The following is a 15,151-nucleotide window of genomic DNA, read 5'->3' on the forward strand; positions in this document are numbered from 1 at the left end:
CTCATTTTTATGTGCCCGCCGCGTCCGCCTGACCCCGCCCTCACCCCGCCGTCGCGCCCTCACAATTAGATGCAAACACCGGGCAATTCATTAGGTACACCATCTAATATCATCCAATGCAATGTCGGTTTCATACAAGTTGTTGTGCTTGTAAAAAAAAAATGTTTTTTAATATTTTGGTTCTGAAAATGAAAACTCACAAACAGGATAGCAAACAAATAACTCTTAGAACCCTCCCTTTGCCTCAAAGTCTGCTAGCTTAACCCTAGCACATAATAGGAAATGCTATAGAAAGCCTAGCGAATAGCAACTATGTGCTATAACACAAACCTTGAGCCCTTCCTACTGTCATATTTTCTTTATCCCCTGCAAAGATTGACTTATATTGTGGCTTCGTTTGTCTGTGTTATATTGCCATCCGGTGGCCAAGTTGTACACACCAGAAGGAACCGCGTTGTCCTCATCATGATGCACAAACTCTTTAATTCTTTATATTCTATTTAATCATGTAGTTTATGTTCTAATAAAGGACACTTATGAAGTACTATTTTCCTTAAATCATTTTTGAAAGTGGCAGAAAGGGATTCATGGCATATTTTTCATTCATATCAGAGGACAATGAGGATTTGAAATACAAATGTTTGGAATTGCAAGCGTGGTCACGGAAGGCAAAATAAAGAAAATATGATGCAATATTAAGCCGCCATCGCCAGCTCCTAGTGCTCATAATTACTGGAAGAGAGTAGCCTCTAAAACTGTTTAGGATGGAGTTCTTCTATCGGATGCAATTGGACTGTGTACCTAATGAAGCGGCCATCGACACAGCATCAAACGCACATTCCCGCACACACGCATACTCACACACAAACGATGTCATAAATCAGGAAGAGTGCGCTTCTCCACTGCAGCCGGGCGGTGCCGCCTGATTTATTGGCGCATCATTTTTCAAGTGGTCTCGACTCCTCCAGCCGGGGTGGACTCGGCAGAAATAGACGAAGCTGCATTTTACGAGTAGCAAGTGAAAGCACCGCGCTGCTGGAATCCACCTCCCCCCCCCAAAAAAACACACAAACGTGCGTTGGATGCAGTTTTGGGGCGCGTCTGCGGGGGCGTCGTTGACGATTAATCACGCTTTATCAGTGCTCATTTCCGTGCGGGAGATCGCCCAAATTGGGGATCATAAATCGCAGCCGGCTGACAGCGCACTTCGTCTCCATTCGTCGGCCACGCCACGGCTACAGGTTTATTGTCCTCAAAAGCATTCGCCAGAATGACGGATGAGAGTGCAGCGACCGCTCCCGCCTGCTACGAATAGCCTTTGCTAGTGCCCCCTGGAAAGTTTGGGGAAGAATGCCCATTTTTGGTGAAATTTTGCTAATAACCCAAAATCGGGTAGACATGTTCATTACAAGACGCATGAAAAAGTCTTTTAGAGTGAAATCACTCAGTCTTGGCCCCTGAAAAAAATAGACCACGACACCACTTTCACCCATCCATCCATTTTCTGAACCGCTCGCCTATCCCAGGTATGCCAGCCAAACGCAGCACTTTCAAACATCGAATAAAAAATGGCTGTAGATGTTTATGATGACAAAATGCATGAAAATTTCTTAAGGACCTTGTCCAAAATTGAGCAAGAAATCAGCCATTTTTTTTATATTAGGAAAAATATGTCAACACCAAATTTTCAGGAATTTGAGAGGACGATTCCTGTGTAAGTCCGTTACCCCCTCCCTATACTTGAACGTCCTGAAGTGGAAACGCTCTTTGTGGCGATTTCTCGTTTTAATGGGGTCATATTAGTGTTGAATTGTATTTAATAATTTTGTGTCAATTAAAAGCTTATTTGCCATTTGGTGTGGTCTGTGATCATGGATAAACCTATCAAGAATGTTCAATCTCAAATGCATTTGGTCACATAAAGAAAATGAAAATGTTATGATGGTTCAACACAGTTTTACGTAATACATAAGGAACACAACACTACTTACTGCTGAATGGTCACATTAGTGTGGTAACATGTATTTTGACTTTTTTGTGTTGCTATGTCCATTTATATAAATCATTGTGCGAAGTGACGTAAGAGGCGAGGACTCTGGGTTATTTTGACGGAGATTTCCTCGACGTGCTGCTAGCTTAAGTCGGCTGAAAACATTGTTGGCTAAAGATGCACATAATTGCTTATTTTCATACATTTCTATTACAATTTCAACTTTTGTGCTGCTGGGAAATTAAAATCTTAAAATCATTTTTGTCCAAATGATAAATTTTCGTGCGGACTCTTTTGCCGGAGCGGGTCACACACACACACACACACACACACACACACACACATATATATATACATATACACATACATATATATATATATATATATATATATACATACACACATACATATATATATATATACAGACACACATACATATATATATATATACATATACATATATATATATATACACACACACACATATATATATATATATATATATATATATACACACACACACACACACACATATACATATATATATATATATATATATATATATATACACACACACACACACACACACCCCTACTCATATATACACACACATACTCATACATACATATAAATATACATATAAAAAAATCGGCCACTGACACCAGTTTGACTGATTAAAATAAAATTGGGTGTCTATGTCTATAAGAGAACATACAAGAAAGTATCATGGACCCACGCCCCAACATCATCCATTTTGGTTATATTTGGTGGTTTGGCTATTGTTGTCTTGCTGCACGCCCTCAAAACAAATGAAGAAGAAGAAGGCCTTTGTGCTGTGCTCTGAATGAGAAAGGTACAGCTAATTTGTTCCCCTGTTCCTGCCAGTTACCAAGACAAACTTGCCTCGCTCACTCCTGTTTGAAGGCTTGACGCTAACTTTAGCTCTTGGTGTCTTCTCATCTTTTCAGACTGGAAGCTGTCCGTGGTTCTGCTGGTTGTGTTTCAGAACCACAGACAGCTTCCACGCAAAACCACAGCCTTCCCCTTCGGGCTCGCTAACAAAGGAGGCGGCGAGAGAAGCTCCCTTTCTTTTTTTCCACATTCAGAGGACCCGTGAAAAGAAGAGAAGGCTAATTGGCGCCTTAATAAACGTGGACAGATCCTCTCATTGTCGGCGTGTACGTTTGGGGACTAATTAAGCGTCTAACACTTGATGAGATGAAGCTGTTCAGGGTCCCCAGCGCGGATTAAACGCTTGCATTAGTAACGTCAACCCCGTAAAACATCGCCAGCCGCTGCTTAGCACCCTATAAAACTCATACAGTCAACTCTCACCGACTTGTACACTTTTCTTGTAGAATGTAACTAAAACTGTAGCTGGGCGGGAAACTTCTCAAGATGATGGAGAGAAACTCAATATCATGAAATTATATTTTATACCATAACAGACCTGTCTTTATGAAGCCAAGGATTCATACTTACGTTAAATTGGAGTGCCACAAGGCTCACTACTGAGAAATGGAAACATGTGATCTCCCCCAGCCAATCAGTAAATGAATTGAAAGCTATTAAAAACTCAAATACATTTTCAAATTAAATGTCAACCAAAAAATGTACGCAAACTATTACTTTTTAAAGCAAAACACAGAGGCCTAAAGACAAATATAATGGCAGTTACATCAAATGTTTAAATATGATGACATTTTTAATTTGAAAAACATAAAAAGGATTTAAATTTTGAAAGTTTAAATAAAAACCATTACTTAAACTTTCTTTTTCCAAATTAAGACATTTGTTTAATGTTCAAGTAAAATGAAATTATATTTCGTTAGGTCCCCGGTTTGACCAGAAGGTGGATCCCAGAATCACAGAACACAGAGGGAGAGTGCCAGTGGTTTATTCACCAAAACACATGAATAGAAACACAAAGCGCTGGTCGAAAGTCATGAAAAAAGGTGCTTGCAAAATGCAAGCAAAGGAAGTAACACAAACACAAAATACCCGAAGGCTATAAACCACAAAAACAAGAAATCAACACAAATATTACAGCTATGAAAACGCGCCACACAAGGTGGGAACAAAAAGAGACGTAGCAAAACTTACATATACCAAAACAAGAGCTTTAGAGCCACAAGTAGCGAAGACGAGAAACAGAGAAACAGAGAAACAGAGAAACAGAGAAACAGAGAAACAGAGAAACAGAGAAACAGAGAAACAGAGAAACAGAGAAACAGAGAAACAGAGAAACAGAGAAACAGAGAAACAGAGAAACAGAGAAACAGAGAAACAGAGAAACAGAGAAACAGAGAAACAGAGAAACAGAGAAACAGAGAAACAGAGAAACAGAGAAACAGAGAAACAGAGAAACAGAGAAACAGAGAAACAGAGAAACAGAGAAACAGAGAAACAGAGAAACAGAGAAACAGAGAAACAGAGAAACAGAGAAACAGAGAAACAGAGAAACAGAGAAACAGAGAAACAGAGAAACAGAGAAACACTATGCTGTGGCTGTGAGCTAGCGGAGTAACAACCCGACAGTGGCAGCTTGGAAACTCAGTCCTCTTATAGTCCTAATGACTGATGCGAAACAGGTGCGGCGCAAGGGGACACGCCCCCCTCATTAACCAGGCACTGCGAGACAGAGGAAAAAAACACACCGAGAGCCTAGCAACATGACATATTCAATTATACAGTAACAGCGAATTTTATATACTAAATTTATTAACAGTAAATCAAAGGCCCAAACACAAAACATACTCAAAAAGGAAAAATAATTAATCAAATTTCATTTATAAATATGTTATTGCATGTTTTTACAATTTATGTAAAATTATATTAAAATAATTATTTAAATATCTGGATTATTTTCTTTCTTTTTTTTACAAATCAATGAATCCATAAGCAATTTGTTTAAATTGTAACATGAATTTGAAATTGTATTTAATTGGACCAATATTAATAACAACAATCAGATCAATTTTACTTGAAATCACAGAGGCCACAATACTCCCAAGATTTTAGTAATTAAATTAAATAATTAAACAAAAATCAAATTTAAACAAATTTAGAATCCCCAAAAATATTTTTTCCCACAAATGAAAAATATATTTTCAAACTAATAAAGAAAATACAGTGTTCCCTCGCTACTTCGCTGCAGATTCACTCTATTGCGGATTTTCATTTGTGACCAATGTTTCTGGTTAAGATAAGCCATTTTAATAATAAAAAGAAAACCGTCATCAGCAGCTCGGTATTTATTTTACATTTGGCATGCTAAAATTTACATTTATTAAGTGTAACACGCAGAGCCGTGTGTGTGATCGTAAAAAAAAATTTGTCAACCTCTAATTTGTGGAAATTCACTTCTTGCTGGTGGTATTGGAACGTATCATCAGCAAAAAGTGAGGGAACACCGTATATGTTAAAAAAAAATTACATTTTATGGAAATTCAATCATCAATGAGCCTTTTATTTTTAAGGTTACTGTTGTAACCTGTGAGTTTGAGAGATATTAACATGTTTGGGGTTAATAGTTTGGAGTTTATTTAGGCTTTAATCTTTTAATATAGGAAATTGTATTTAAATAATGGTAATACCATTTTTTGCTCTCAACAATACAATATTTTCCCCCTCGCTTTGATCCTGGAGAATGTTTGACTTTAACGTCGGTGCCATGTCCACGCAGGCCGTTGTTGCCTAGCGAGGTGTGACAGTGGTGTGATTTATGGCTTATTATTGAGGCAGCGTAGCCTATCGCCGGCTCGTTATGAGTTTACCTTCGCATACATCAGCACATGCACGTCGCATACCAATGCTAACAAATACATAAAAGAACAACAGCCCGTTTCAGGCAACGTTTACAAATGCTAACGAGATGAACGCCGCATTCAGGTCCGCATAAATCACCACGGGCTGGTAACGGTTTGTTAGCTGGGGCGCTAACATGTGGCCGTCACTCGAGACAAATGAGGTGCGAATATTGGTGCAATGTAGCAATTTTTGCAGAATCCTCCCAACACACAGACAATCAACACTAATAAAACTTCACATAGCTGCGTCAGTGTTAGCATTAGCGCACATCTGATGCAATCTTACTGAACTATGGCGATGTTAAGTTGAGCAATTAGCATCTTAGGCTGGTAGGGGTTTGTTTGCCAAGATGCTTAAGTATGAGCGTTGCCTGAAATTTGAATATGCACGCAGGCTAATGTTGTTTTATAGCAGTAACAACAAAAAAACAGTTGTTACAAGCTAAAATTGGTTAGCATTAGCATTAGCACACATCTGATGCAACCTAATGCAACATTGATCTGAGCGTATCGCAACATGCTGCTAGCATGAACCGCTAATGTGTGGGTATCGCCTGAGTGAAATGACTTGCAAATATGTGCGCAGACCCGCTAACACAGTTAATACATATATTGCATACACCTAAAAATGCTAATACACAAAAACTGACTAACTCATCTTCAGGGAGTGCTACACAGTGCTCTGATAGTGTTAGCATACATATAGCGACTGTAAGCACAGACCAGCTAACAACTCAGAATCTACTCAGCCAAAACTCAGTGGGTGCTTCAAAGACCTACCACAGTGCTAAAATTAGCATTACGATATCAGCGCACCACTTCTTGCTGAAATTGAGACTCAAATAATGAGATGAAGACCCACTAATATGGTAGTTTTAGCGTAATCCTTCTCACACAATACTATTCAAAGCCATTGTTGCTCGCGACTATAATGCCCGACAGAGCTGATAGTGTTAGGGTGATTAAAGACAGAGATTAAAATGTGTTGACTGGTGCCAGTATCTTACTGGATAGATAGAAAGAATACTTTGAGATAATGAATGAGGAATTTCTTGGCCTAAACTTGACACCAATGTCAGTCTTTTGCTTTTAAAAGCAATGCGGAATATTTCAATGTGGAGTCATCGCGATAGAGTTACGCGCAGACGGCGAGCGGACGGTTCATCCTAAATGAATCGGACACACGTTATTAACTCTACCCGCACGGATGCCGCTGGTCATGCCGGAGCACCGCCACTCGAGTGGCCTGCGGAGAATTCACTACGAAAATGCCCACGGCGATACAGCGGTGGGATGAGAGAACCGTGTGGTGGTGGCAGGCCGGGCATTTGGTTTACTTTGTATGTACATCCATAATATCTTTCTAATATGTGACAAAAACATTAAACATTGCAATAAAATGCGCCTTACGCATAAGCAATGTGGATTCATAAAATGTCTTCAAATCGTGAGATGTGTTTTGCTAGTCAAACTTGGCAGGAACAAAATCTGGTGTGACCAACCAATCAGGACCGGAAAAAACTGATGCCACTGAGACCCAGCACTAGGGTTGGGTACCTTTCACATTTGAATCGGTACCTTTCCAATACTCGGTACCTTGGGAATCGATACCGGTACTCAACTGTACCAATTTTTTTATTATTTAGTATTTATTAAATTATAATTTATTAGTTTTGGTGGTAGTAAATGTTCATCATTGTTTAATAGAATAATCTTTTTAAAAATCAATTTAACAATTACCTTCCAATATATAAAACTTGAATAATAAAAATAAAATAAAATTTCATTCAAATGAGCCAGAGAGGAATAGTAAAAATAAAGGTTTAACATTTTACAATTACTAAAGTATAATTGATATACATAAGTTAATGTTACAAAAAAGCAAAGTGTGAATCAAAGTTATGTGCAATGAACTATGTAAATATATAAATGAATAATAATTGATGTTATCTTGTTTCTTGTGCAGATTTTTTTAAGAACGTAAAGCCTGCCCCGCAATGAGCTCGAAGTTTGAACCCATGTTGGACTCAAATATTTAAAACATGACAGTTGAAAGAGGACATGACATGAACAAAGAGAATGATTGCGTTCAAATTAATCATTTGAATGTACCCGATTTGGTCTGTAAAGTTTGCTATATTTTGGCCACAATCTTTTGCTAATTTGAATATGGTCACCAGTAGTATATCCAAATTACAGTGTCTGTATACCTTAACGATGGTGAAGCCGTGTGCCTTTGATTCGATCGGTGGGGGAAGACGTGCGCGGGCTCCTCATACAGCGAGGACGACACGACACCTCCCTCTCAGCCGTGCATTGTCAGCCGGCACCCGGCATACTTCAGAAACTGTCATTTCTTTGGCTCGGTGCCGCAAAAATCGTCCTCGTTTTCAAAACCCAGAAATGTATTTTAGCGCGTGAAATCCTACGTGAGTGGGTGACGTCAGTACGCTGGTGCACGTATGATGTTGCGTTCAAGTGTATGGAGTTAAAATCATGCCAAATCATGTTACCCTGCTGCTGCGATTATGTAATGTATTGCAATGGGCGTTTCCAGAGCCGCGGGTGTTTCTATTGTTGTTATCACCTACATATTGCAATTATGCCGTGTTGCTCAGCATGGCATTGTTCACGATCACAACCACCAGGCAGTGGCGTTATGATGCAGGGTTAGTTAGGGTTAAATAAGTTAAATAACACAATTTGATGTAGGTGGGACTGCACAATGCAGCTTTCTACCTCGTCAAATGAGTGGCGTGCCGTGTTACTTTTTTTTTTAAAGACTTGAGATTAATGAAGTGTTAAGAGTTAAAATCCATTATAAGTTACAATTGGCTTTAAGTCCAGTCACTCTCTACAGACTCGACTCTCTGCTTAGACTGATTCAACAGCGCCCCCTGCTGTAAAGTTTACTGGTATTTGGATGGATCGTGGGGTTTGTGCGCGTAGATCTGCTCAGCAGAATATTTGTGCCAAAAGTCACGTGACTGTTGTCCGAAGTTGTAGAATTGCTTTTTACGTATGCGAAGGATTTTTTTTGCACTTGAAGGATATTTTTTCATGCTTGAAAGCTTTTAGTTAGCACGTTTTTTGGGTAATTGAAGATATGCTTCTTTATGTCACATTTTGTGTGCGTAGATCACGTTTTGTGTTTGCGGGGTTTTGGCATGATTTTAACTCCATACAAGTGCACCATGCAAAATTGTCAACTCTTCCACTCCAGTCACAACTTTGAAAGACGTGCTTCAGAACCGAAACATGGCACCGTTTGATTTTATGTGAACCGGTGCTCGGAAGTGCCAACCCAAATCGGTCCATACCACAAAATGTACCGTTTTCGGTACCCATCCCTACCTAGCACAAATTTGAAATCTGATTGGTCTTTGAAAAATATCTTGCTACAGACATAGTTTTAGTATCAAGGCTGAAATCTGAATTTTTTTTTATATCTTAACATCCTCATATACATTTACATAGACAATATACATACAATTAACTGTTGAAAATAAAGGAATAAAAATTAATGGAACAAATTTTGTCAACATACATACTTTTTAGGAACTATTAGAATATGTTTTTTATGTTGCTTCATTGATAGAAATACTGTAAAAGAAAGATATAAAAATAGTTTGACATTGATATATATTTTAGATTAATGTAAGAAAAATAATTTTTGTTAACAAAATGTTTTGTGTGAGTTTGTGTACGTGCGTATGGTGCCATACTCATTAGACTTATAAGATATTTTATATTTTAGCATTGTAAAATATTTAACGGTAATTTAAAAAAAACATGTTGTAGAAATGTAATGGTTTTATTTAGTTTTATTAGTGCACTGCATGTGTATTTATTTTTGAAATAATTAAATGTTTAATTTATTGTCTCTTCTTTTACTGTTTTTCTTACAGTGAAATAGTACAGTACAGTGAATTATTACATTTATACATATAAAAAAAATTTGGGTCAGTTTTAATTGATTTTAACTCATTAACTCCCAGCCGTTTTCACCAAAACCATCCCCCTTCACTCCCATTTTGACAGATTTTGCAAGGCCCACAGAGTATTGTGTATATAAAAACAAAATATATATTTCATCAGGATTTTTTTTTTATTTCTATCTGTTTCCGTTTTACAGCAATTAACATTAGAATATAGCTCAATTTCATAATAGTAATAGTAATTGAGGATTTTTTCAACATGGTCCTGATTCATTTCCTATGCTCTGCGGCCACCTGCTAGCCGCTTGTGTAATAACTACCATTTCTTCAACCGTGCTTTGCAGTTGAGAGACTGCATCAAAGCCTATGCTCTAGAAAAAACATAACATATAAGAAAACGTATAAATATATCTTTGGGACACTGAAAACATTCAAAATAGAACGTATTTATACGTTTTTGTGAGCAAACGAGTTCATGCATTTTTTGTGCACGGGAGATGACCATCAGAGAGTAAATGTAAAATAAAGGGTATAGCCTCTAAATTGTAAGCAAACATGTATTAGAGCTGTCAAATGATTGCATTTTTTAATCAGATTAATCACATTTTAGCATTTTTATTAATCATGATTAATCACTATGCCTTTTATCAACATTTTTGTCCGCCAAATTTGAAGAACACCTGTTATGTGTTAATATTAATCTGCGTTAATACATGATTAATGCGATCATTTTTTGTGATTAATCAATGAGTTAATGCTTTAACTTTGACAGCACTGATAGGAAACATGACAATATTTTATTTTAAAATGCTGCTCTAATAACTTTTCTTTCTTTATTTTTCTTTTCTTTTTTTTTTTACTTCTAAAGCACACGCTGCCAGTTGTCAGGAGGTTTGGCATCTCCCGGCCAACCATACTGCACAAAGTGACAGGCTGCTGTACGATAAGCCGTAATTTTCGTTTTGTACCATTTGAAATGGCACCGCTGCCACCCTGACTGAAGGTTAACCACCAACGTTGAGCGTCACTTGGCTCACGACCCTCCCTCGTCCTTCACCCCGAGCTTCGCTGCCACCGCCGTTGGCCAGAGCCGCTCCCAGATGGCTTGGAGATGGGGGTCATGGCGAGGTCGAGGGAGTTGGGGGATTGGGGGTGGGGGCTTGGCCATCCCGGCCCATCTGCTTCATTTCCCCGTGGGGAGCTTGTGAACATCTCGTCACCTTCACCTTTTTTCCAGCTGGGTGGAACCCTTGCATCCGTTACCTGCGACAATGCCCACATTAAAGTTGATCGCAACTGAACTGGGCATAAAAATACATACATATATATATATATATATATATATATATATATATATATATATATATATTGAAACAGTTACAAGGACATGAGAAAATTAATGCATAGATTAATTAGAACCCAAAAAAATAAAAAATACAATAAATGGCAACAAAATAATAAAACAACAAAAACTAGTCCTAAAATGCATTAAAACAGAATAAAACAACCAAGAAATATAATATATTGGAATGAAACTGTCCCCCAAAAATGCAATAAAATGCAATAATTTAGAATAAAACCAACCCCAAAAATGCAATAAAAGAAAAACAAAGGAACCCGAAAAGCACAATGACATAAAATCAGATCAGCTCCAGGCAAAAAATACAGTAACTGTGAAAGAAAAACACAAAATACAATATTTTTTTGTGAATTAGAATTAAACCAACCCAAAAATATAATAAACTGCAATAAAACCAGCCGACGTTTACGATAAAATGCAATAAAATAGAACAAAAGCAACCAAAAATACTGAGAGGAAAAACAACCAAAAGATGTAATTTTGTAATTTTTTAAAATTTCAGATTGCTATGTTTTATGAATTTACAAAACTACATTTTGTAAACTGCATGGAAAATTATATGAATATAAAGTACATGCATAAAACAAGTAACGAAACAGATGTTCACTTCACTGAGAAGAATAAAAATGTGCTTTATATGTTATGTTTTGAAAATGAAATGAATGAATGAAAGTCAGAATATCACCTGCATCATTTCCACCTTGGGGAGCCACCTCGTGAACATACCGTCATGCTCACCTTTTTTTCCAGCCGGGTGGCGCTGTCGCATCCAACCGCGTTTCGGATGCGTAAGCCAAACGTGGTCACTTGCTCACAAAGTGACGAGGCGCAAAAAAGGCGCGTGCCTTATGAGGCGCACGTCAGGAAAAAGACGATATGTTTGTGCCTGCACGTGTCCGATGTTTTCTGTCAGCAGGTAAGCAAAGTGGCTCTCTAACCGCCATTTTTTTTGTGTGTGTGTTCCATAGTAACGGGCTTCCCGTACCCCGCCACGGGCGCCGCCGTGGCCTATAGGGGGGCCCACTTGCGAGGTCGGGGGCGGGCCGTCTACAACACCTTCCGCACGGCCCCGCCTCCGCCGCCCATCCCGGCTTACGGAGCGTGAGTATTGTGTTTACTGTCAAACTAAATATCAAACACAGAATTACACGTTTGTGTATTCAACCAAACTACGTAATTTTGCCTTCCGGAAGTCCACTAGCTTACTGCTAACACACGACGCACAACACAATAGGCAGGCTAACAAACAATCTACAATCTCACAGTTGATATTTGACCACAAACAGTGCAGCAGCGCATACAGACAGATAATATAAAAAGTATGCATACTTTTGCCCCAAATGAAAGCCAAACATTGATGAGATTTTTTTCTATCCTTAAAACATTTTCATAACGATACTACTTGTCAAAGTGGGATTTAATTAAAGAAAGACCACAGTCTGTTTGAAACATCATATCAGAAAATGTTTGTGTGCAATATCCTAATTATGAAATAAATAAAAAATTTCATATATATATTTTTTTTTTAATGTATTTGTATTTTTAGTGGGGGAGGTTTTAATAATTATTAATTCATGTATAATGTATTTTACATTTATTAGTACATTGTAATTCTTGTGTCTTTCTATTTAATTTAAATTGGAAGTCTACCTTGAACATTTCTTGACAATAGTATGTTGTTATATGTGACCTCACTAGTCTAAGCGTGACATTCTGATTAGAATATGAGTTATAAAGCAAAATCCAGCCATTTTTATCAATCTCGGGGCGGCCATTTTGCCACTTGCTGTCGACTGAAGATGACATCACAGTTGCTCAGGGCTCAGGCAACGACCAATAACAGCTCACCTGTTTTCCGAAGCTGAGCTGTGATTGGCTGTTACCTGAGACCTGAGCAACTGTGATGTCATCTTCAGTCGACAGCAAGTGGCAAAATGGCCGCCCTCTGAAATGGATAAAAACAGCTGGATTTTGCTGCTTAACTGATTCCACTTATGCAATATTGACCAGAATACCACAATGTCCCAAAAATGTTGGTTAATTTCCCCTTTTATTTATTTATTTTAAAAAAATATATATATTTTTTTTTTATTCACATTTATATATTTCTTTATTTATTATTAATTTTATGATTGTCACTTGCGTGCACTATTACATTTATTTTACTTTTTTTTTCACATTTTATATTTAACATATTTCAAAATGTTTTTACACTTGACGTAGTGTCCCAGCAAACAAACACACATTCACTTTCATGTGTTTAGTGAGCGCTGAGGGGGTTTATGAGTGGGCGCCGTGTCCTTGCCACTATCATAAGTGCGTGTGTGTGTGTGTGTGTGTGTGTGCGTGCGTGCGTGCGTGCGTGCGTGTGTGTGTGTGTGTGTGTGTGTGTTAGCTACCCAAAGCCTCAGGGGCTCCGAGATAGCGTTAGCATTAGCGCCGACCACATAGCTGATCTCTTGGCTTTGTGCGGCCTTGCCGGCACTCGCCATCGCCTCTTATCGGCTGTGGCTTGGGGAGAGGTCCCACATTGCACCCCCCTCATTGAGGCCACCCCCCACTTCCTCACTTGTCGATCAAAAGTGAGGATGTGTACCTAAAAAAAAAGTGTGTGTGGGTTTATAGAAATTTGTTGTACTTCACAATTAATACAAGTGAACTGTACTAAACAAATGAAACGTGTTACAAAACAAAGGATAATATGGGTCGGTTTAAGCGTGTGAAATCAATTTCAAAAGTTGAAGGATTTGAAAGTGTTCTCATGCTCTCCTGTTTGTCCCTCACAGTGTGGTGTACCAAGACGGCTTCTATGGTGCCGAGATTTACGTGAGTACACTCAGTGGGTGGGTGGGGGGCGGTGGGGCCTTAGGGAACAACGTGATCCCCCCGCAGCGTTGGGCAGCATCTCGCCCTCGCTGCCAAGTCGGCGTCGATTAGGCCGGCGTCGCCTGTGCCAAGAAACCTGACAAGAACACTTAAGACCCCCTCAGCTCCAGCCGGCCAGACATCCTGTCCCGTGTTCTCTCATTTTGCGCATCCATGTCACTTCAGAGGGGTCTGGATGGGGTAGCCCAGTCACCCCAGTGGGGTGGGGGTCTTGCGCGGGCCCGAGAGGAGCCCGGCCGACACAGCCGGGCTGGAGAGAAGAGGGGTGGTGGAAGATAAGGGGATTAGTCCTTGTATGCAGGGGTTGGCTTCAGGGGTGAATGCCGCCCTTGATGGAAGGGGTGGGGGGGCATAATACCCAAATTAGCGCCATGCCCCCACTTCTTGTACCCCACAGTGCAATGGTTGAGATAGCAAGATGACAGTCGCTTCTCACTTTCATGCTGGGAGCGTCTGATAGAAAAGAGCCCCCGATGCCCCACATAGATTTTCGACCCCCCTGCCCTCCACCCACGCCGCCCACCATGATAGGACCAAGATGTCGCCGCTGTTTATCGCAGACACCCACCGCGCGTGACGGATTTTTGTTTGTCTAGTTTGTTGTGATAACAAAAACCACGCCATCGCTTCAGTGAGGCCTGCCCTCGGTACCGCATTGTCAAAATCATCATCCTCACCGTCCTCGCCTGGACAATGTCATCACATCCACCATCACTACAACCCATTATGACAACAGCAATACAATCAGTGCCATATCAACATCAAAATAACATCACCACAAGCAGCACTGTCTGTCCCCACCTATGGAAGTACATCTGTGCTATCGAAGTTGCCGTTCGAACTTTGAATTTGTTTACTTTATCACACTTCTAAAACAAAATTCAATGGGCCCTGTTGTCATAGACAGGCACACGGATGCATGACCGGGGGTCCAAGTAGGTCTCCAATTGCCCACGTCATTATCAGCAAGGGGAGATCTTGCAGTTTAACTGGCGCGCCAATGAGGAAGAATGAGAGGAGCCCATTCAATTGGCCAGTAGCCGGCTGCATTCCATCCCACTCCCTGTGCAAAATCTAGGAAATTCACAAAAGAAAGAAAACTCCACCTATGCGCATAGTTAGGCTGCACTTTGCGCTGGACATGCGCTGGGCACAAAAATAGGGCCCA

At 39.4% G+C, this 15,151-nt stretch overlaps 1 protein-coding gene across 6 annotated transcripts in view; it reads left to right on the forward strand.

Annotated features, from left to right (window-relative positions):
* Positions 1–15,151, forward strand: part of LOC147181617 (RNA binding protein fox-1 homolog 3-like) — a 486,306-nt gene that overhangs the window by 449,515 nt on the left and 21,640 nt on the right. For all 6 annotated transcript variants that reach the window (XM_086090602.1, XM_086090584.1, XM_086090576.1 and 3 more), the window contains 2 exons: positions 12,066–12,198; positions 13,884–13,923. In XM_086090602.1, the coding sequence (XP_085946728.1) occupies positions 12,066–12,198; positions 13,884–13,923 (173 nt within the window). The remainder of the gene's footprint in view (positions 1–12,065; positions 12,199–13,883; positions 13,924–15,151) is intronic.

This window comes from Leptonotus elevatus, chromosome 1 (assembly GCF_054856555.1).
Source record: "Leptonotus elevatus isolate MCC_2025b chromosome 1, RoL_Lele_1.0, whole genome shotgun sequence".
NCBI lineage: Eukaryota > Metazoa > Chordata > Actinopteri > Syngnathiformes > Syngnathidae > Leptonotus > Leptonotus elevatus.